This window comes from Eptatretus burgeri, chromosome 5 (genome assembly GCF_056783735.1).
Source record: "Eptatretus burgeri isolate ZD-2024b chromosome 5, Ebu_testis_v1, whole genome shotgun sequence".
Lineage (NCBI taxonomy): Eukaryota > Metazoa > Chordata > Myxini > Myxiniformes > Myxinidae > Eptatretus > Eptatretus burgeri.
This window is the reverse complement of record NC_140965.1, coordinates 37077730-37102213: the sequence shown is the minus strand read 5'-3', so window position 1 is coordinate 37102213 and position 24484 is coordinate 37077730. Positions and strand designations below refer to the sequence as shown.

Here is a 24484-nt window from a genome sequence, read left to right as displayed (position 1 = left end):
ATTGGCACGATCGCGGTGAGACCGAAAGGTCCACCCATGACTAGTTCCCGGCGTTAGTCCGAGAGGGTCACGACTGGATTGTCCGTCCGGTGGGCGACGTGCCGCGATTCGAGTTACGTGGCCGTCCGCACGCCAGCGGGCGCGAATCCGCAACAATATATATATATATATATATATATATATATATATATATATATATATATATATATATATATATATATATATACTTATACAGTAATCCCCCGCTATATCGCGGTTCATCGCGGGTTTTCCCTTGGAACCTAACTATTTTTTCTGCGGATTCCCCCGGTATATCGCGGTAATATATAAAATATAAATTATTTAAGCAATAAATTATAACGCGTGGCGCTCGACCAGTCACACAACGCACGAGACAAAGTTTCGCTTGTGAACTTCGAATATTTTCTACGTTTTTTTCTCCAAGCCCTACGATGCCACCCAAACACCCTGCACCTTCCAAGGCTTCTGGCAAGGAACCGAAGCACCAGAGGAAGGTCCTGACGCTCCAGGAGAAGGTTCAGTTGCTCAATATGCTTCGGGAAGGAAAAAGGTTTGCCGCGGTTGGATGAGCACTGCCAAACCGACCAGACCAGACGAGTCGATCTCCGGTACCTCAAACCCGATCACCGCCAAGCCGACGAGACCAGACGAGTCAATTTTTTGGGGGGGAGGCATCCATTCATCGCGGATTTTCACTTCTCGCTTGGGGCGGGCGGGGGGGGGGTTGGAACGTAACCCCTGCGGTAAACGGGGGATGACATATATATATATATATATATATATATATATATATATATATATATATATGTATATATATATATATATAATTATATATGCTTTGTATCCCTGTGTGTCGTAAGAGGTGACCAGGGTTGCGTCAGGAAGGGCATCCGGCGTAAAAACCTATGCCAAATCATTATGCGGACAACAAAACGAATTTCCATACCGGATCGGTCGAGGCCCGGGTTACCAACGACCGCCACCGCTACCGGTGGTCAGCAGGGTACCAGTGGAAATTGTGCTACTGCTGGGCGAAGGAGGAGAAGGAGACGGGGAAGGCGAGTCCGGAGGCAGTGGGAGAGGGGGAAGGGTAGAAGTGTGCAGGTGAGAGTTGGAACTCTGAATGTTGGGACGATGACTGGCAAAGAGCGAGAGTTGGCTGATATGATGGAGAGAAGAAAGGTGGACATACTGTGTGTACAAGAGACCAAGTGGATGGGGAGTAAGGCGAGGAGCATTGGAGGTGGTTTCAAACTGTTCTACCATGGTGTGGATGGGAGGAGAAATGGTGTCAGGGTAATCCTGAAGGAAGATTATGTCAAGAGGGTATTGGAGGTGAGGAGAGTGTCTGACCGCGTGACGAGTGTGAAGTTGGAAATTGAAGGGGTGATGATGAATGTCATCAGTGCATATGCCCCACATATGGGGTGTGAGATAGAGTATAAAGAAGATTTCTGGAGTGAGTTCGATGAAGTGGTGGAGAGTGTATCCAAGGATGAAAGAGTGGTGATTGGAGCAGATTTCAATGGGCATGTTGGGGAAGGGAATAAAGAGGATGAGGAGGTGATGGGTAGGTATGGTCTCAACAAGAGAAATGTGGAAGGGCAAATGGTGGTAGAGTTTGCAAAAAGAATGGAAATGTCAGTGGTAAATACGTATTTCAAGAAGGAGGAACACAGGGTGACGTACAAGAGTGGAGGAAAGTGCACGCAGGTGGATTACATCTTAAGCAGGAGATGCAACCTGAAAGAGATTAGTCACTGTAAGGTGGTGGCAGGGGAGAGTGTAGCTCGACAGCATCGATTGGTGGTCTGTAGGATGACTTCCGAGGTGAGGTTGAGGAAGAGAGTGAGGGCTGAACCAAGGACCAGATCGTGGAAACTGAAGTAGGAAGACTGTTGTGTGAAATTTAGGGAGGAGGTGAGACAGGCGTTGGATGGTGGTAAAGATGGGTGGGATGATTGGGCAACTACAGCAGAAGTGGTGAGGGAGATAGCTAGGAAGGTACTTGGTGTGACATCTGGACATAGAAAGGAAGATAACGAGACTTGGTCGTGGAACGAGGAAGTACAGGAAAGTATAAGGAAGAAGCGGTTGGCGAAAAGGAAGTGGGATAGTCAGAGAGTGAAGAAAGTAGGCAGGAGTACAAGGAGTGGCGGCGAAAGGCAAAAAGAGAGGTGGCAAAGGCCAAGGAAAAGGCATATGACGAGCTGTATGAGAAGTTGGATACAAAAGAAGGGGAAAAGGATTTATACCGATTGGCAAGATAGAGGGACCGACCTGGGAAGGATGTGATGCAGGTTCTGGTGATAAAGGACGCAAATGGGAATGTGCTGAGAAGCGAAGAGAGTGTGTTGAGAAGGTGGATGGAGTACATTGAGGAGCTGATGAATGAAGAAATTGAGAGGTAGAGAAGGTTGGAAGAGGTGGAGATCGTGAATCTGCAAGTGGGGTCAATCAGTAAGGATGAAGTGAGGACTGCTTTGAAGAAGATGAAAAGTGGAAAGGCGGTTGGCCCAGATGGTATACCAGTGGAGGCATGGAAGTGCTTAGGAGAGATGGCAGTGGGGTTGTTAACCAGATTGTTTCATAAAGTCTTGGAAAGTGAGAGGATGCCGGAGGAGTGGAGATAAAGTGTACTGGTTCCGATTTTCAAGAATAAGGGTGATGTGCAGAGCTGTGGAAATTACAGGGGGATAAAGTTGTTAAGCCACACCATGAAGGTGTGGGAAAGAGTAGTGGAAGCTAGGTTTAGAGGAGAGGTAACGATCTGTGAGCAGCAATATGGGTTTATGCCAGGAAAGAGCACCACTGATGTGATGTTTGCTTTGAGAATGTTGATGGAGAAGTATAGGGTAGGCAAGAAAGAGTTACATTGTGTGTTTGTGGATTTAGAGAAAGCTTATGATAGGGTGCCAAGAGAAGAGTTGTGGCATTGTATTGGGAAGTTTGGAGTCGTGGAGAAGTATGTGAGGATCGTGCAGGATATGTAGGAGGACAGTGTGACAGCGGTGAGGTGTGCAGTAGGAATGATGGACCAGTTTCAGGTAAAAGTTTGATTTCACCAAGGATCGACTCTGAGCCCTTTCCTGTTTGCAATAGTGATGGACAGGTTGACGTACGAGATCAGACTGGAGTCTCCATGGACTATGATGTTCGCGGATGACATCATGATCTGTGGGGAGAGTAGGGAGCAGGCTGAGGCGAGCCTCGAGAAGTGGAGGTACGCACTGGAGAGAAGGGGAATGATAGTCAGTCGGAGTAAGACGTAGTACATGTGCGTAAATGAAAGGGAGGGTGTTGGTATGGTGCGGTTGCAAGGAGTTGAGGTGGGGAAGGTGGATGGGTTGAAATACTTGGGATCAACTGTCCAAAGTAATGCAGAGTGTGGGAGAGAAGTGAAAAAGAGAGTGCAGGCAGGATGGAGTGGTTGGAGAAGAGTTGCAGGAGTGATTTGTGACAAGGGTAGCTGCCAGAGTGAAGGGGAAAGTATATAAGACGATAGTGAGACCAGCTATGTTGTATGGTTTGGAGGCGGTGGTACTAACAAAAAGACAGGATGCGGAGCTGGAGGTGGCAGAGTTTAAGGAGGCTGCGATTCTCGTTGGGAGTGACGAGGATGGATAGGATAAGAAATGAGAATATTAGAAGGACAGCGCAGGTAGGATGGTTTGGAGACAAAGTGAGAGAGGCAAGATTGAGATGGTTTGGACATGTGCACAGGAGGGAAGCGGAGTATATCGGGAGAAGGATGTTGAAGATGGAGCCGCCAGGCAGGAGGAGAAGAGGAAGGCCAAAGAAGATGTTCATGGATATGGTGAGGGCGGACATGCGGGTGGTTGAAGTGTCAATGGAAGATGTGGAGGATAGAGCGAAATGGAGATGGTTGATCCGCTGTGGCAACCCCTAATGGGAGCTGGCCGAAAGAAGAAGAAGAAGATATATATATATATATATATATATATATATATATATATATATATATATATATATATATATATATATATATATATATATATATATATATGCTTTGTATCGAAATGTTCCCAGCTCATTTTCATGTTTTCTTCCATTGGTCCAGCATGGTTCGCACCATCGTTTCGCCGAGATGTTATCCCCCCTGTCCTGCTCTGCTGCATCTGATCTGGTAAAGCCATCCAGTTTGAGCATGTGCGTCCTGAGGGCATGCCCCCCCTCCCATAATTAAATCACGTGACCTTAAGGTAAACGGTATTATTTAGACGGAGGAACCTCAGTGATGTGGTCGAGTTATTGGCGTTCACGGTCAACTTGCAACCCGCTGTGTCATGAAGTTATTTGTGTGTGACGGCCTGCGATTCCGGAGTGTCTGCTGGGAACCCGAGGTAGTTCACCCCTCATGGTCTTCGCCACTGCTCCTGAGTCCGCAACAATATGCATATATATATATATATATATATATATATATATATATATGTATATATATATATATATATATATATATGTATATATATATATATGTATATATATATATATATATATATATATATATATATATATATATATGAAAAACGAAGACCCACCCACATCTCTCACCTATGAATGGAGGGAGTAACAAATTACCTCTCACCGAATCAATTAAATCCAGGTGGCTAGGATTATATAAATAAAATAATTCCTCCCATGCTGTTCTTGCCGAAGAAGATGCATAAAGCAACCATGAAAGGCTACCCAAAGTTCCCTTTTGTCGTATTTTTTTTATTCATTTTTTGGCGATGAAACTGGTCTGGCAGCTGAGGGTGTGTGTAGCACTGGGATTCCCATGTATGTACTATTTGTGAATGTCTTTAATTTATGGAGGAACTCTGGGAAGGGTTTGAAACAGCAAAGGGCGAACCTTGGGTAGCCTATCTTGGTTGCTTTATGCAGCTTCTTTGGCTGGTCAAGCATGGGAGGAGTCTATTTATATAATCCTAGCCATCTGGGTTTAATTGATAAAGTGAGAGCTAATTGGTCACTCCTACCATTCACAGTTGGGAGATGTGGGTGGGTCTTTCTTTTTCATTTTTATGTTGACTGCTTTTGACATTTACACATGATACATGTGTGGGAGACTCGTTGGTATGCATTTCTTTCCGCGTTGTCACTGATGATTCAACAAGAAGTGATGAAACCGGTCCAGCCACTGAGTAGATGTGTAGCATTAGGATTCTCATGTATGTACTATTTGTGATTGTCTTTACAGATGTGGAGGAATTCTTGGAAGGGTTTGAAACAGCAAAGGGCTTACCTTGGATAGCCTTTCATGGTTGCTAATGCAATCCCCCAGGAACAAAGGGTATTTGCATAACAATCTGCACATTAGGTCAGCCGACACCTCAATCTGGACAAGGAACTTGACCCCATCTAATGGACATGACTTTTCCCAAGTCGAATGCTATGCTCTTGCCGTCACTCTGATCAGGCCAAGGTCACATTTGCTCTACGGCGAGGATACGGCGGTCGTACGCCCTCTGAATTGACAGAAACGTGTGGCGGCCGCAGAGAAACTGAGGTGGCCTCAGGGGGCCCTATGCCGTTTGGCTATATTTTACATGCTGTAGGGGCGCTGTGGAATTATAGCGCGGAGTTATAACTTTTTTTCATTTCTACGTTCGACGTAGCAATTTGACAAGCCAAGCTATGACGTAGATGTGTTCCACGTCGACCGTACGTAGGGCGTACGGTGGGCTTGCGTTATTCGTGCGGCTGCCGTAAGCTCTTCTCAATGAAAAATGAATTTTCCCAACCCCCAAAAAATTACGGTGGCCGCACTATTTCCACGGTAGCCTTGCGGTCTGTGTGACTACCTGCGGGCAATGCAGGGTTGACGCACGGTTCCCCAACGCCCGCCTTGCACCTATGTATGGCCTCCGTGGCAGTCTGCGTCGACCGTGCGTCCACCTTGCGCTACCGCTAGAGATCGGAGTATAGGTGTTTGCCTATACCGTGGTGCCCCCAGAATCCCAATTTAATTCGTTCCAGGAGGCTGTTCGGATTGCAAAAAGTTCCGATTACAAAAATATTTTCCCAATAAGAAATAACGGAAAGTGAATTAATGCGTTCGTGGACCCAAAGAAAACCCACTTTCAAGACACTTTAAACTGAAATTCCCCATGTTTAAGGTAAAATAAGATGAGTAAATGACCTTCGGTGGCGGTGTATTGTATGTAAACTGGTACAATCATCACATCCAAAGGTCCACACAGGCTCGAGCTCCGGCCTGGGTTCCGATCGCTCGCGCACTCTGCGAGAGCGCTGCCCCCGGGGCAGCTCATCAAACATGATTCCCGCAGAACCACAATCACTTTCATCAAATGCATCGGGCTGACGTAATCATGGATATTCCAAATTACAACCGGTTTTGCTATGAAATTCAATCCTTGCCCGACAGTCCGTCACACCACGTGATCGGATTGCTTTTTTTGTTATTAATTAAAACACAAGATGATTAAAAAAAACAAACATCACAAATGAAGGTGAAAACACGAGGTAAGGCCCGTCACATTTGGCTCGGCGGCCGGAGGGTCTACAAAATGTACGGGCACTAGCAATTATAAAGCGGCTGCAGTATTTCCACGGTCACACAATGTAGCAGTCACATATGTTTTTATGAGAGCTCGGCGTTGTCGTTGTCGTTGTCGTTCTTCTTCTTCTTCTTCTTCTTCTTCTTCTTCTTCTTCTCCTTATTCTTCTCCTTCTTCTTCTCCTTCTTCTTCTCCTTCTTCTTCTTCTTCTTCTTCTTCTTCTTCTTCTTCTTCTTCTTCTTCTTCTTGTGAAGACAAAACCTTAATCTCTTGGACTCATCTCTTGTATATATAAGATCCGGATCGCCTTAAATACTGAGCACATGTACACATCCTTACATAGACGGTGCCTTTTGAGAGCGTCTATCATGAACTTTTAAATATATTCGGACATTTGCTTTAAAGTTTCGAAAAGTTGACGTTACTATTTAAAGATTATTCCATTTATCGTATTGTAATTTCGTAAATACATTATATATTTTGTAAATACGTAAATACACGATATATCGTAAATACGTTAATACATTATGACGGTTTTCGCTATTGGCTTAATGAAGGCACGTGACAAAATTTCGGAAGTTGTTGTTGTTTTTTTTTATTTTTAGCCAACAAAACCTTTAGGTTTTGGACGCTGCTCTTGGACACATTTGTCCTCGTTATTTTTTGGGTAGCCGCATGGCGTATTTATAAATTGTGGAGACCGAAAACATGTGTGTGCCATACGGTCTTTGATTTGATGTCGCACGGTGACCTTAGGGCAGTGGTTCTTAACCGGGGTACAAAGCATGAAAGCAGGGGGTACAATGTATGGTGTCAAATTCAATACTGTATAGTACTTAACTTGCAATAATAATAATAATAATAAATAAATAATAACTAATTTTTAGACAGGGGGTACCGGGGAAATATGATGAAAGCTCAAGGGGTACGGGCACATAAAAAGGTTAAGAACCACTGCCTTAGGGCGTTCCTGCGGCGGCCATAGAATTTTGAAGGCAGACTCAAGGTGCCCGCAAGGCGACCGCAGGGGGACCCTAAGCCGAACGTGCGGCCAGACTGACGGTAACGAATGGGTTAATTTTTTTTTTACCAGTTCTTTTTTTCGGCTTGTCGAATTTCTACGGCGAACGTAGAAATGAAAAAAGTTATAATTCCACGGCGACCTTACAACCTGTAAAATATAGCCATACAGCCTAGGGCCACCCTGAGGCCACCTCAGTTTCTCAGTTGTCAATTCAGAGGGCGTACAGCCACCGTATCCTCGCCGTCGAGCAAATGTGACTGAGGCCTAAAGTATCGATCGACACATGAGAGATGCTTTCACGAGGACTTCCACCGACGAACTGAATGAACAAAGCGCGAAGATGCGGGTCGAACAGGTGGGGGAGACACGTGAACAAACATGAATGCTACGTTGTGTTCGGTTTTTTAAAAATGTATTAGGTTTTTAGGGCAAAATTTTCTCGAAAAAATTGTTCGGATTCCAATTTGTTCAAACAATGGGGCGTTCGGATTCTGGGGGCACCATGGTATATTATAGTTATAGTATATTCAGTTATATATATATATATATATATATATATATATATATATATATATATATATATATATATATATATATATATATATATATATATATATACTGGTATATTTTTATTTCAGTAAAAAAAAGAACTGGTATATTTACCCACTCGTTACTACCCGAAAAATAAAAACATATGTGATTGCTACATTGTGTGACCGTGGAAATACTGTGGCCGCCGTGGCAAATGTGACCCAGGCCTCAGTGATAGCTCCATTGAAAATCACACAGGGGTGAGACCTGGATGTAGATTATTGCTCTGTGGGTGAAAATGACTCTTGAAAACACTTACACTGCCAATAGCTATCCAAGCAACTGGACTTGCTTTCTGACCATACAAGAAACGCTTGTTCCATATCTACGGCAGTTTTTATTCTTTTTTGGGCACACTACAGTGTATTTAATGGTACCATAACAGCAAAGGAGTAACAGTGATCTCAACCTCAGTTGTTACTGCACAATAAGTCAACAGCTATTTTTGTTTGACTGAATCTTTGTAATAATGACATGGATTTTGAAAGGGCTCTTCAAAAGAGTATTATACATTGTTATGGATGCATGTGCAAGTCATGCTGGGGGAGGGAAGGGTTAATCTATATTCATATTTTCAAGTGTTCATGTGTTTGTTTGTATGTTATTCTTTCACGGCCAAACTGTAATTCCTGGAGGCCCCAAATTTTTGCCGGAGGAACTTCACGACCTTGGCAAGGTTTTAAGATGCCCTCCCCCCACCAGGCAAGGTTTAAAAAAAACAACAAAATATCTGATATTTTACATATGTAATATGTATATGGCCCTTTGCATCCCAAATAATGTCATATCAAATGAAATCAGTGAACTACTTGAGCCTGGTGTTGGCTTAGTGGTGAGCGTGATGGCTTGGGATCTTAGGGTTGTGATTTCAAACCCTGTTGGCTGCTGAATAACCACCAGGAGGTTGACTCAGTCTGTCATGCCTTCCGTGGTTAGTGAAATGAATTCCAGTGTACTGGTGATAGGGGTACTGCATCAGTGGCATAGCTGTACCCCATACAATAATACAACCAGCAGCCAAAAAGGCTGCACACAAAGCGAAGGGAATTTTACTCATTGGCACTTGAAAAATGATCCTGCAATTTTCGCACATTATCACCTTGGACTTGAGTGATTGAAATTATTCACTTTTTTGCTTCATCAGTGTACAAATGCCAACCATGAAACACGTGGGCTGCTGAGAGGTTAAGATTATAATCTGGGGGAGAGGCAAGCAAGCACGATGGTGCCAAACATCACAGAATTAAACATCAATGATCCAGTTAGTCCCAAGCCAAGATATCTTTCAGTGTTGCCAAATAGTGCCAGCTGACAATGGCCACGATCAAAGCACAGGAAACCAAAAAGGAAGAAGCACATAATGTCCATCGACTTTTCACGATCAGCCTATCTTGGTCTTCACTTTGTGCCAATCTCAACACTTTCTTTACAACATGATGGGTTTCACTGGCGGAAGGGTCTTCTGGTTTAATGGCCTCAGCAATCTGTCAACAAAGAGTGAGAGAAATAAAAGCAGAGAGAAACAAGGAAGGAATGACAAGAATATCTTCAAGGTTTGAGAATAGACCACTGAAGGTTCATAGGTCATTTTTATAATGTTACGGTTTTGCGAAACTGCCACTCCCCAAACTCAATGGCACATCACATCTAGTGGTCCTGAGACAGTTATTTCATTCGTATTCGTTTTAGAGACCCCTTCCTTTATATCTGGTGGGTTTCTGGGACAATATGCATTGCATGAGCTCGAGTTCATGTTTTTCTTTCCATTTTTTACCCATCTGTCATTCTTTACCTTATTTTGCTTCAATGTATATGACCTTTCTTCATGCAAGCATGCAGACCAGAACAACAAGCAAGTCGTTTTCGAATTCAACTTGGTGGCTTCAAATTATTAGTCTCCTTGAATACAGTTTTAAACATTCAATTTGGAAAAAAGTACCAGCACAATCTAATTTGGAGCTGCACAGTCATTCACGCATACCCCCAAATGTCTAAACAATGCACCAACACAATAAAACAAAAATTGTGATTGTTAACTAATTAGCCTCAAAGATTGGCTCTACCCAATTTGTATTTCGCTAGATACCAAGTATAATTTGATTTAGATTCATTAGGTATTGATAGATACAGGTCATAGTGCTTGTTATTCCATTACAAACATCTCATGCGATCTGATTTTTTTTGACTTCAGGAGAATTTCATGGAAATATCCTGAGATCCCTTGAGAAATGCCTTTGGAGATTTTTTATGAAGGGTGTGACAGCTGGGACTAATGGGTTAACATTAGAGTTGTACATCATTTACAATGTGAAAATCAAAATTATTACTGCGGGATTCTTCTTTTTTTTTCATTTTTACTTCCAAGCGAATTGCAAGAGAAACAACAAAAAGGGCAATGAGAGATTGCAGACCCTCACCAGGACTTGTTTTGTGTGGTGTTTGTGTAGTTTTGTGTGGTGTATTTTGTGTGGCGTTTGTGGACTGGTTTGTAACATAATTAAATAGAGATATAATTAGAACTGGCATTTATAACTGCTGGCAGTGATGACCGGGTACCAAGACGTCCAGCTTTGGTGCAACCTCGCTTTGATCAGCCACCTGACCCATGACATTTTTAAAAATTATTATTCAATTGAATTCGGAATGGGATTAAAATAAATTCAATTCAGATCAAATGAAAGACCAAATAGGTACAGTCCTGCATTGGAGTACTCAGAAGGAACTCGAACAAGCAAAAATAAAAGATGATGTCATCAGGAGGAACGTTGATAGGATTCTCCTTTCAGCTGCTCTACCGTCAAACCCATCCAGGCACAGCCAAGTGAGCCTTATTCAGAAAAAAAAAATCAAAAAATAAAAACCCACACAAAAAAATCAAATAATTCTGGCTACCATGTGATGTGTCTGATGAAGTTGATATTTAAAACTTGTATTCCACATAACTACGAGATCATAATTGTGACGTTTCGCGTTGGTTGATTAAGCAGTTCCAGAGAAAACATTATTTAATATTTTCTTAAATCCAATATAGCTGCCAAACGATGTGACAGCAATTATTCCTTAACAACCTTGTACACACATGCCTTGGGGAACATTTGTGTGAAGTTTGCCCTCGATCTGTTCAGTTGTTCTGGAGAAGAATATTTTTTCATATGTTTTCAGGTAAATCCAATATGGCTGCCAAACCATGTGACATATGATGTCAAATGTGTGAACCTTTTGTTCCTCATGGTTATATGTGTAAAGTTTCACCTGGATCTGTTCAGCCATTTCAGAGAAGAAGATTTTTGAAGGTTTAAAAAAACAAAAACAATATGGCTGCCGAATCACGTGACCGATGACATCATCAAAAAATGTTGTGCACCATTTTATCCCTAGATGACCCTCAAAAATTTTCATACTGATCGGATGTAGCATTCTACATATTCAATTATGATGTCAAAATGAAGGCACCTATGACGTCATAAAAAAATCACGTACATTCCCCATGAGGAGAAGTTGCAATGTGTGAAGTTTCAATTTTTCCTTAGTGCTGTTTCAGAGTTACAGAGGTCAAAAAAATTTCCGTTTTTCAAACATGGCTACCACACCACATGACCTGTGATGTCATGATTATCATTAAAACATTCTCCATGAATATTTGCACCAATAGTGAAAATTTTGTCTCAATCTGACAAGTGGTTGCGGAGAAAAACACGAAAGTTCTGTGCAGACAAACAGACAGACGGACAAACGGACCCAAATCCAATACCCCCTCCTTTGGCGATGGTAAAAATAAAAAATTAAAAAAATACACAGATCAAAAACATTAAATCATTCTGGAGACCACACCATACATCCGATCAGGTTGAAATTTAAAACTTATATTCCCATGACTACTCGGTCATAATTGTGAACTTATACATCGATTGATTAAGCGGTTCAAGAGAAAAAATTTTTTTTAAAGATTTTCAATCAATCCAATATGGTTGCCAGACCATGTGACTTTTCAATTATTCGTGAATACCCTGGTATCCCCAAGGCTTGGGGAACATTTGTGTGAAGTTTCCTTCGAACTGTCCAGCTGTTCTGGAGAAGATTTTTTTTCTAGGTTTTAGGGTAAACCAATATGGCTGCCAAACAATGTGACCTCTGATGTCATGTATGTGAACATTTTGTTCCTCATGGATAGGTGGTTGGATGTGTAAAGTTTTGTCTTGATCTGTTCAGCCATTTCAGAGAAGATTTTTGAAGGTTTTTTTTTCAACAATATGGCTTCCAAATCATATGACCAATGATGTCATTTTTTCTTTATTTCTGTGGACCATTTTATCCTGAGATAACCCTCAAATTGTTTTTTCATACCAATCAGATGTAGCATTCTACAAATGCAACTATGACGTCATACCGAAGACACCTACAACATCATTAAAAAAAAAATCACTCTTATTCCACATGAGGAGTACTTCCCATGTGCCAAGGTTAAATTTTTTCCTTTGTGCGATTTCAGACATACAGAGGTCCAAAGTTTTTCAGTTTTCCAACATGCCTGCTACACCACATGACCTATGACATATATATATATATATATATATATATATATATATATATATATATATATGTATATATGTATATATATATATATGTATATATATATATATATATGTATATATATATATATATGTATATATATATATGTATATATATATATATATATATATATATATATATATATATATATATATATATATATATATATATATATCTTTAAACATTCTTTATTAGTAGTCGCTCCTTTGGTGAAAATTTCATCTCGATCCGACAAGCGGTTGCAGAGAAAAACACTAAAGTTCTGTGTGGACAAAGACAAACAAACAAACAGACAAATGAAAAATCACTTATTGAGTGACACTTGGCGAAATGGAATGACACTTGGTAGAGCACATACATCCGCCAGGCTGAATAGTGCACATTTTTTATGGCACTGATAGATTGGATCTGAATCCGGACCTTAACCAAAATTGAATTGGCTTGTTCTTGTCACCGAACCAACTCATCCACCGAGCTCCTAACTAACTCGAACCCGCTAGCTCGTCCTTCCCCGTCCACAACTTTTTGAGATGTCATGCAATACATTTTTTGTTTTTGGCCCATCTGTCAATGGTGAAGAATCACTTGATAAATTATCGGATTCCGGATTCTGATTCGGATCTTCACAAAAATCGAATCAATTCATCGATGTCACACACCCAATAACTCCACCGAGTTTAATCCGAATCTGTCCACAACTTTTTGAGATATCATGCAATATCGTTTTTAGCTCCATTTCTCAATGGTGAAGAATCACTTAAAAATTAAATAATTCTCGAATCTGGATCCGGACACGGATCTTCACCAAAACTGAATCCATTTGTCTTTGTCACACACCCAACCTGTCCACCAAGTTTCGTCCGAATCCATCCATAATCTTTTGAGATATTGTGCGAAATATAATTTTGGCCCAATCTCTCAATGGTGAAGAATCATTTAAAAAATTCTCATATCTGGATCCAGATTCGGATCTTCACCAAACTTTAGCCTTGCTGGCCTTGGCCAGTCAACTACATACACAAAAAAAATTCAGAACTTTAAAACTGTGGCCAAAAATCTTGTGATAGACAGATCCGGATATGAGATCGTGTGACAAACAGATAGATCTGGATATGAGATCATGTGACAAACAGACAAACAAAAATTGTGTGACTAACAGATTGCTTGAAAACTGTGGTCAAAAATCGTGTGACAAACAGACAGACAGACGCATGCTGCAGACCAACATTCTTGGCAAAACATTATTTTCGCCAAGTAACAAACAAAAAGACATGAAAAATCACTCATAGAGTGACAGCGAAATAGAACGGCACTGGATGGAGCGCATACCTCTGCCAGGCTGAGCAGTTTAAATTTTGCATCTCACTGAAAGGTCGGATCTGAATCCAGACCTTAACCAAAATCGAATTGGCTTGTTCTTGTCACCTAACCAACTCTTCCACCTCGTTTTGTCACAAGTCAAACACAACTTTTAGAGATATCATGCTATACATAGTTTTGGGCTCCATCTAACAACGGTGAAGAATCACCGAAAATATTCTCATATCTAGATCCAGATTTGAATCTTCACCAAAAATGAAAAAATGAAAAATGAAGTCCTTTTCACACACCCGATCTGTCCACAAAGTTTCTGCGGAATCCATCCATAAGATTTTGAGATATTGTGCGATATATCGATTTTGGCGCTATTTCTAAATGGTGAAGAATTACTTGAAAAATTCTCGAATCCAGATCTGGATTTAGATATTCATCAAAACCGAATCAATTAGTCCTTGTCAGACACCCAACCTGCCGACTAAGTTTCATCTGAATTCGTCCACACCTTTTTAAGATATCATGTGATATATCATTTTTGCCCCATCTCTCAACGGTGAAGAATCAGTTAAAAATTAAATAATTGCATTATCCAAATCCAGATTCGGATCTTCACCAAAATTAAACGTTGATGTCCTTGGCCCGTCCCCTACACACACACACACACACACACACACACACACACACACACACACACACACACACACACACACACACACACACACACACACAAAATATTTCAGAACGATTGCTTGAAAACTGTGGCCAATAATCGTGTGACAAACAGACAAATGAGCCGGTAGGCGACATGGGTGGTCGCTACATAATTTCATACTAGTCATACAGTTTTTGACGGATCGGGCTGAAAGTTTTTGACAAAGAGGTTGATTATAGTGCGCGTTAAAGCGCGGAAGCCAATTTTTGATTTTCGAAAAAAAAAAAAATATATTTTTCGTATTTTTTCAAAAATTTCAAAGTCCCGTTGCTAGGCAACGGTGGTGTCCATAGCAACGGTGCTCAAAAGCGTACAACTAGATCCTGGTATAAACCTACCAGTAAAGCTTCATCAAAATTGGTTGACTCCTCTGGCCTCCAGAGCTGTCCATTACATATATACAGATAGATGGAAAACCTGAGCATAACGGTAGTCTAGCGACCACCCAAAAGAAAACCTGAGAATAACGGTCGTCTCGCGACCACCCAACAGATAGACAGATATACAGGCAGACAAACGCTACAGACCAACATACTTGGCGAAATTTTTTTTTTCACCAAGTAACAAATGATTCCAACTGCAATTCCCTTTCCTTCCGCAAGGGTAATTATCATCTACATTGCAGGGCTGGCAGGATGGCTTGGAGGTATGCACACTCGCCTCTAAGCTGTCTCACCTGGGTTTAAATCTGATCCAGCTATAAACTGTCATCCTGGTGTTTGACAGACAGGGTATTCAACAATGGACATTGAACTGTGCGTTCCATCTGCCGGCATTAGTTGGTGGACATCAACCCTGGACCAAGGGACACATATGGACCTAAACTTTAAAGCGGTGTATCTCCGACATTTCCCCTGCAATTTTAGATTGCTTTGTTTGTACATTGGCAAATATTGTAACTAAAACTGGATAAAAGCTTTTGTCATTTACAATTTTTTTGTTGTTGTTGTTGTTGATTAGAAAGACTTGTATTTTTCATCAACCATACTCTTCAGTTTCAATTAAAAAAAAACAATTCAAAGTTAGCTATACTAATAAAAAAATTGGTCTTATGTCTGAAAATTACTTTCAAGATGCTTGTGGTCCTCAAAGGGTTAAATATCCCACAGTGTCCTTCGGGAACAGTCGGCGAGCTATTGCCAAGATCATGAATGCATTCCAAATTCCTGCCCTAACCTCGAGGGGGCATTGCGTCAGCAGCAGAGCTGCACCTTCAACCAATGATAATACTCCGCAACCGGGTGTTGCAAACAGAAGAATAAGATATCTATGCACACATGATTAGTTGATGGTCTGCAAACCTTGACTGAAATAAGACAACGACTTAAGTCAACAGTTTTCAGTTACTTTCAGGGACATTACCCAAAGCTTCAAACCCACACACCTCCAATGTCTGCCGTGCCATGATATCCTTAACAGCCGTCATGTTCTTTGCTTCCATCATGAGGGTTACGGCCAATCCTTTTCGAATCTTGACCACACCACGAAACACCTGGGTGTTATTATAGCAAGCTGCCAAGGTAGCAATAGCCATGACCTGCTTGCCAAATGAGTGGTGAAACAGTGGAGGAAAGGAAATATGTTGGAAGAATATTTCGAAAGCATCTTAATATGTTTCACTTCAACGTCATCCTCATAATTCACTAAACCCAAATTCAAATACAGTAAAACAGAAAGGTCCAAAGGTATGCTCAAGTATGTTCATATGGCAACAAATTCCTTGGGGTATTTTCCCAAATGTCTATTATCCTACCAATGTACCACATAAGCTATCTTGTATCCACACCTAATTTTGATGGCCAACATCTATTTAACAGTTATATTCTTTGTTCAGAACTTACATATCCAATTTAATCTTTGGCAGGGTTTATGTGGACATGGTGACAGCCTAATTTCCAAAAATTCCGCGATCATTTGAACTTTTTAATTGTTGTCCTCAAATGTATCTGAGAGATCTGGGTTGCAATTCCCTGTAAGAAGCAAACTATCAATGGACTTTACATCATCACTCACAGAACTTTCAGAAAAAAAAAACAAGAAACACAGAGTAGATTCCCCTCCTCCAGAATTATGCTCCAAAATTATGACAGCTAAGTAGCCAGAATCAGGTGTTCATGGATGGTGTCCCTCCTCTGGGAGAGCTGGCCTGTACAGGTCGAGAACGTAATATTATTCTTGTGTCAAATGCATTTCCGTACACCCCTGTAGAGTAATGCAGTGAGTGGCATTGTCTGTTTTTTGCAGTCTGCGCATAACTGGAGGTTTCCCCTTCTTTTAATTTATTGTTTCTGACGATCTCTCCAGATATGTTTGTGGTAGATATCCAGATATTCTAACCAACAGGATGGTGTGGTTGACACATCCTGTTGGCCAGGATCCATAATATCCAGTGTGGCAGATGGTTCCTGGTGCAATAAAAACTCGCGTATTAATGGAACACTTTAACCCATGCTTTATTGAGAAACAAGGATGTGGGCGGCGTCTACGGGCAGCAAATTTGATTGGTTGTGATGATGTAAAATGCCGTAATATTTGGTTAAAGTACTGCTAAATGGAAGGGTTTTGAAAGTGCTAAGAGTGTGATTTGTGTTCTACAGTGTTCAAGTATATAATTCAATTAAAATAAAATAAGGATTTCAACGGTTATGGAAAAAAAAAAAACAATTCCAGAAGTTTATCGCCGTTAACGCATCGTCTTTTACACCACCCTATTTAGTACATAACATTAGTTATTATGCCTGTTGTTTATGGCCTTTATGACATCCTTAAAAACAGTAAGTTTCCTGTTTGGAATGATTTTCAATTTTGTTTGATTACCAGAGAGACAGACAGAGTAAAAAGAATCGCAGCCTTGTCCGAAGGTAGCGGTTCATTTTGACATTGTTAATATGAAATAAGCAAAGCCTAGAAATGAACGAAACCCATTGAAATTACACTTTAGAACCTTAGATTTACATTTTGGGATTATCCTTTAGAACTACCCTTTAGAACCCCTTGAAGTTACCTTTTGGAACTGCCCTCTAGAAATCTATATTTACTCTTTAGAAATACCCCTTGGAATTACCCTTCAGAATTTTATATTTACCCTTTAGAACATTATATTAACCCTTTAGAATTACCCATTGGAATTACCCTTGAGAACTTTAGATTTACCCTTTAGAATTACCCTTTAAAATTACCCTTTAGATTTACCTTTTAGAATTACTCTTTATAATGACCCTTTGGAATTACCCTTGAGATTTACCCTTTAGAATTTCCCTTTATAATTACCCCTTGGAATTACCCTTTACATTTATCCTTGAGAACCCTTTAGATTTACCCTTGAGAACCCTTTAGATTTACCCTTTAGAACCCTTTAGATCCCTTTAGATTCACCCTCTAGAAGTAGCCCTTGCAATTACCATTTAGAATTACCCTTAAGAATTACCCTTTGGATTTACTCTTTAGAAGTAGCCCTTGCAATTACCATTTAGAATTACCCTTAAGAATTACCCTTTAGATTACCCTTTAGAAGTAGCCCTTGCAATTACCATTTAGAATTAGCCTTAAGAATTACCCTTTCGATTTATCTTTGAGAACCCTTTAGATTTACCCTTTAGAAGTAGCCCTTGCAATTACCATTTAGAATTAGCCTTAAGAATTACCCTTTCGATTTATCCTTGAGAACCCTTTAGATTTACCCTTTAGAAGTAGCCCTTGGAATTACCATTTAGAATTAGCCTTAAGAATTACCCTTTCGATTTATCCTTGGAACCCTTTAGATTAACCCTTGAGAACCCTTTAGATTTACCCTTTAGAAACCGTTAGATTTACCCTTTACAAGTAGCCCTTGGAATTACCATTTAGAATTACCCTTAAGAATTACCCTTTAGATTTACCCTTTAGAATTACCCTTTATAATTATCCCTTAGAATTACCCTTTCGATTTACCCTTTAGAATTACCCTTAAGAATTACCCTTTAGATTACCCTTTAGAAGTAGCCCTTGCAATTACCATTTAGAATTAGCCTTAAGAAATACCCTTTCGATTTATCCTTGAGAACCCTTTAGATTACCCTTGAGAACCCTTTAGATTTACCCTTTAGAAGTAGCCCTTGGAATTACCATTTATAATTACCCTTTAGATTTACCCTTTAGAAACCTTTAGATTTACCCTTTACAAGTAGCCCTTGGAATTACCATTTAGAATTACCCTTAAGAATTACCCTTTAGATTTACCCTTTAGAATTACCCTTTATAATTACCCCTTAGAATTACCCTTTAGAACCTTTTAGAAACCTTTAGATTTACCCTTTATAATGACCGCTTGGAATTACCCTTGAGAATTACTCTTTAGAACCTTTTACAAACCTTTAGATTTACCTTTAGAATTACCATTATAACGCTTTAGAATTACCTTTTATTACCCTTTGAAATTACCCTTTGGAATTATCCTTTAGAACCCTTTAGAACCCATAAGAACTCTAGAATTAAACACTGTGGCCTAGAAAGATTCTTCTTCTTCATTTTTCTTGATGGATGGATGGACAGATAGAAGGAATGACATGCCCAAATATAGAAGTGGCTTCACCCCTTAATAATGGTCTCACCCACTCTGCGCATATGCAATAAGGAAAAATTCAGAGCCAAAGTTATGCTAAACTACAGGTTCATTTTCCCTTTGATGTTTAAAATATAACATTCAATCGAAAGCTAGTTGTTCGTCAATCATAAACTGACATTTGTAGACAGAAAGACAGACAGACAGAAGTTAAACGATTGCTTAAGCCCGCTTTTCACTTCGTGTGCATGGGGGTAATTCAGGAGTTTGTATTTGAAATTATCAACTATTGTAGGCCACTACTAATGGGCACCTTGAAAGCTGGCACAATTGAAACCCATGTTGACAAGATGAACAAAATGGCATCAGCTTGTTCACCAGTAATATGGCTTCTGAAACTCTAACATACCTGTGGAATGGCGCAGAAAGTGAAAACATCAGGGTTGTGCAGGTGGGACAAGTAGGTGAAGACATCTGGGATGTGCTGCATGGCATTGGTGACTAGCTCATTGAGGCAGGAAACTGCGGCTGGCATGCATTCTCGTTGAGTGAACTCGGACAGAGTTTTTGCATACTTGCCCCATACCTGTCAAGGAATGATCTCTGGTCAGCACGAGCATAATGCCCTCAAATAAGAAAGTGTCCATTAGTTACACAGGTATGAGTCCTCTTCCGGTTTCACTGTAGGGGAGGATAGATATTTTTGCCCCATCTCTCAACGGTGAAGAATCAGTTAAAAATTAAATAATTGCATTATCCAAATCCAGATTCACATTCACAGGCTCTCTGTCTCAGTCCGTCCTACCTGTGTTTTTTCAAACTTTTTTCCCATACCCTTTAACATATTCAACTGAAACTTGGTACATGGCTTTATTATGAAAAGTTACAGAACAAATTCGAATTTCAGGACATTTTGTCAATTTTTCCACAGAGTTATGCACTATTTGGACTGAGAAAATATCACATGTTATGCATGGGTCAGTGTTCAGCTGCCCTGACTCTTCCCACTGCTTTGCACCCATTGGCTGGACAATTGGTTTCACTCCACCCCCAAAAAATCATGTGCCACCATTGCATGAGGCAGCACAGAATGGAAGGCCTCAGGCTGGGTGTTTGTCCATGACCCAGTGTAAATGGAATGATACCAGGTATATAACAATGATGTATTGTATGTGCACATAAGCTGTACGGATGTTGTTGTTTCATGTATGTACATCGGGTTGTTTTTAATATGAAATAGGCAAAGCCTTTTAACGAATGAAACACAGTAGTGGGGCAACTTAGCATAACAATTGTGCATTTTGTGAGGAAAGCACCAAATTTGGCACACTAGTAGCCTATCATATTATGAACAGATTTTGATATTGGGCCATCTCAAAATTTTTGATGGCAGTGGAAAATGGCGGCCACAGCCATCAGCGACTGAATTTGAGATGGCCCAATATCAAAATCTGTTCACAATATGATAGGCTACTAGTATGCCAAATTTGGTGCTTTCCTCACAAAATGCACAATTGTTATGCTAAGTTGCCCCCACTACTATCCAAATATGGATCATTCCAAAAATCAGGGAAACAATTTTTACCCTCGCCAGAGGAGAAGGTATTGCATTTGGGTCCGTTTTACTGCCTGTTTGTTTGTTACTTGCGAAAATCGAAGATTTTTCAAGTATATTGGTTGATTGCGTGCGTTATTCTGTTCATTTGTTTGTCTGTGTTTCTTTTATAAATCTTTATCGCCGACAGGTCACATTTTTCAACCGATCTTCACAAAACATCACCACATGGTATAGTTTGTAATAAGCAAGAAGCATATTGTTTTTTAGGTCAAAAGGTCAATATAGGCCAAAGGTCAACAAATCTGTTGAATTTCTAAAATCCTCAATTTTCATCCGATTCACCAGAACTTTGAACAGGATTTTCCTCTCAGCTTACAGAATTCAACCACCAATTATTGTTGAGGTCGAAATCGGCCAAAAGGCCGACCAACAACTTACGGTGAGCTTTCTAAAATCCTCAATTTTCATCCCATTAACTTGAAATTTGAAGAGGATTTGCATATCAGATCATTGAATTCAACCACCCATTATTTTTGAGGTCAACATATGCCAAAAGGTAAAGAAAGGTCAAAAGGTCAACATCGGCCAAATTTCTAAAACTGTCAATTTTCATTTGATTGACTTGGGATTTGAAGAGGAGTTGCATATTTGGTCATTGAATTCAACCACCAATTATTTTTGAGGACAAGTTAGTTTTATGGATTTTGCAAGTATCATGCTATGCATGACATCTTTATTGTTTGTTTGTTTGTCCATGCAGAACATGTGTTTTTTTCTGCAACTGCTTGTTGGAGTGAGGAAAAATTTTCACCATCGGAGTGACTACTCATGTAGAATGTTTGAATAATAATTGTGATGTCATAAGTCACGTGGTGTGGCAGCCATGTGAGAAAAAAAATGAAAAACTTTGGACCTCTGTATCTCCGAAACCGCACCAAGGAAAAAATTGAAACTTAGCACATGGTAAGTACTCCTCATGGGGAATAAGTATGATATTTATATTATGTCAAATGTGCCTTCGTTATGATGTCATAATTGCATACATAGAATGCAATATTCAAGAAGAATGAACATTTTTGAGGGTCATCTTGGGATAAATTGGTCCACAGAAAAAAATTTGATGAAATCATCGGTCACATGGTTCAGCAGCCATATTGTTGTTTTTTTTTTTGTTAAAACCTTCAAAAATCTTTTAATAAATACAATTTTTTCATGGCAGCCATAATTATTGAATTTTTTGATCTGGGTTATTTTTGATTTTTTTTGAATAAGGCTCACTTGACTGTGCCTGGGTAGGTTTTAGGGTAGAGGAGCAGCAGCTGAAACCCAAATCCTATCCAGGTTCCTCCTGATAACTTCATCTTTGCTTTTTGCTTGTTTGGGTTCCTTCTGATGACTTCACTGCAGGACTGTACCAACAGTATTGTACACTGCTCCTTCCAAATTCCATATCTAGGTGATGCATGACACCATCGCCGGGTGCCGAAGGAAGGGAGTGCTCAGTTTTCGCTCGGTTTTCTTGTTTGTTTGTTTGTCTGGGCAATATTTCAGGCATCCTTTGAACTAGCAAGCTTAAATAGGGGATAAAAGTGAAGATGTGCTTTGGCAAAAACACTTTTTTATTTTTAATTAATCTATTAATTGATTAATTACTTAATTAATATCAATTTATTAATTACTTATTTATTTTATTTCTCATCCTGGCAATATTTCTCACCTTTTGAGCTAAGGAGCTGATATTTGGACATGACAGTGACCAAGGGATTTGGCTATAAAGAGATTTTTGATTTATTGATTAACTAAGTAATTAATTTCTGTCTTTTTTTCCAGGGGATATCTCAGCCATCCTTTGAGCTAGGAAGCTGAAATTTTGGGACAAAAGTGAAGGTGTGCTTTGGTGAAAAAGTATTTTTTTTAATTTTTTGATTCATCAATTAATTGATTAATTACGTAATTATTATCGATTTATTAATTAGTTATTTATTTTATTTTTCATCAGAGCAATATCTCAGGCAACTTTTGAGCTCGGAACCTGATATTTGGACATGAGAGTGAACAAGTGATTTTGCTATAAAGGGTAATTTTGATTTATCAATTATTCAACTAATTATTTAATTTTTCGATTAATTACTTCATTTTCAAAAAGTTACAGATTTGGATGAAACAGTGGTGGTTTAAGTATGCTTTTAATCAATTGATTAAGAAATTATTTTACGATCATTATTTATTTATTTTAATTATGCAATTAATAAATCAATCAATCAATTATTGTACACTGCTCCCTCCCAATTTTGACTCCATGTGCTGTAAGGTGGCATCGCCGGTCGCCGTAGGTGCCACGTCGATGTCGCGCACTGGAAGATTGTTATTTATTTATTTGGCATTGGGGCAGTATACTTTGAATGTACTGCTACTTGTTTGGTCTTCCATTTGATTTGAATTTAATTAATTTTATTCCCATTCTGGATTCAATTGAATAACAATAAACGTCATGGGTCAGGGTCAAGTGTCCGATCAAAGCGGGACGTCTTGAAACGCGGTCATCACTGCCATCAGTTATAAAGTGGCAGTTCTAGTTATGTCTACTATTAATTAGGTAACACACCCATACACAAACACCACACAAAATACACCACACAAAACTGCACAAACACCACACAAAACAAGTCCTGGTGAGGGTCTGCAATCTCTGATTGATTTTTTGCTTGTTTTTCTTGTGATTTTATATTGCATGTTTAGATATAGATAATTATGAAAGTGAAGTAACACAATTAGCTTTTGAATCCTTAAAGGAGAAGATGTTTAAATAAGAGTTAACTCCTCAACAGTAGCGCAGCTGATATTGTACTCATCACTGAGCTGTCGAGTCAGGGATGTCAGTACTGTTTCAATGATAAAGTAGAGATTCCAGTATTTCAGGATGAAAACAAGCTCGTGACTCCATGAAACATTTAACATCTTGATTTGGTCTGTTAGTGTTACTTGCTGAACCCCTGGCAAAGGAAGCAGTGGATGATGGATGATCCTCTTCACGACATCAGACAATAAGGCTGCTGAGGCAGTTTCATTGGCTAGGGGGCACAATCCTCAATGCATCGCCATTCTAACGCAGGATACTCGACTGGCTCAGTTCCAGCAAACCGGTACTCACTTTGTTGAGCTCGTAAGGATTATAGGCAGAGTCAACCCACCTGGTGTTATTTTTTATCGGCACTGGCTTGAACACAGACCGTTACGATCCTAAGCCAACTGCCTTCACCTTTCGGCCACCACCAAGCTATTATGATGCAAGGAACTCAAGTTCAAATCCCATATATCATGTTTCTCCATGGTCAAATAATGTCCTTGTAATTCATGTGAAAGTTCACTGGTGTACGCTAATGTCTTTGTCATCCAAGTGCTTTATCGAATTATGTACTAGCTCCTCCATAGTTCTGAGATCACAATTTTAAAAATCCCAGATGACAGTTTACCGTGTTTTTCAGTTTTGGTCACAGATAACATCATAATCACCTTCGACTTAAAGGAATGTTTGAAAAATAATGCTAATTCATATAAGATCACAAGTTAGTTAAACTTGGGTGGGGGGGAGGGGGGGAAGCAAGAT

The 24484-nt window shown here is 39.8% G+C and overlaps 1 protein-coding gene across 1 annotated transcript in view; it reads right to left on the bottom strand.

The window, feature by feature from the left end:
* Window positions 1-8495: 8495 nt before the first annotated feature.
* The window catches only part of FDFT1 (farnesyl-diphosphate farnesyltransferase 1), a 60598-nt gene continuing 44609 nt past the window's right edge, over window positions 8496-24484 (bottom strand). Inside the window, exons 6-8 of the mRNA XM_085881477.1 lie at window positions 19729-19905; window positions 16164-16316; window positions 8496-9665 (exon numbers count right to left, since the gene is read on the bottom strand). Of these exons, the coding sequence (XP_085737603.1) occupies window positions 9444-9665; window positions 16164-16316; window positions 19729-19905 (552 nt within the window). The 3' untranslated portion in view covers window positions 8496-9443. The remainder of the gene's footprint in view (window positions 9666-16163; window positions 16317-19728; window positions 19906-24484) is intronic.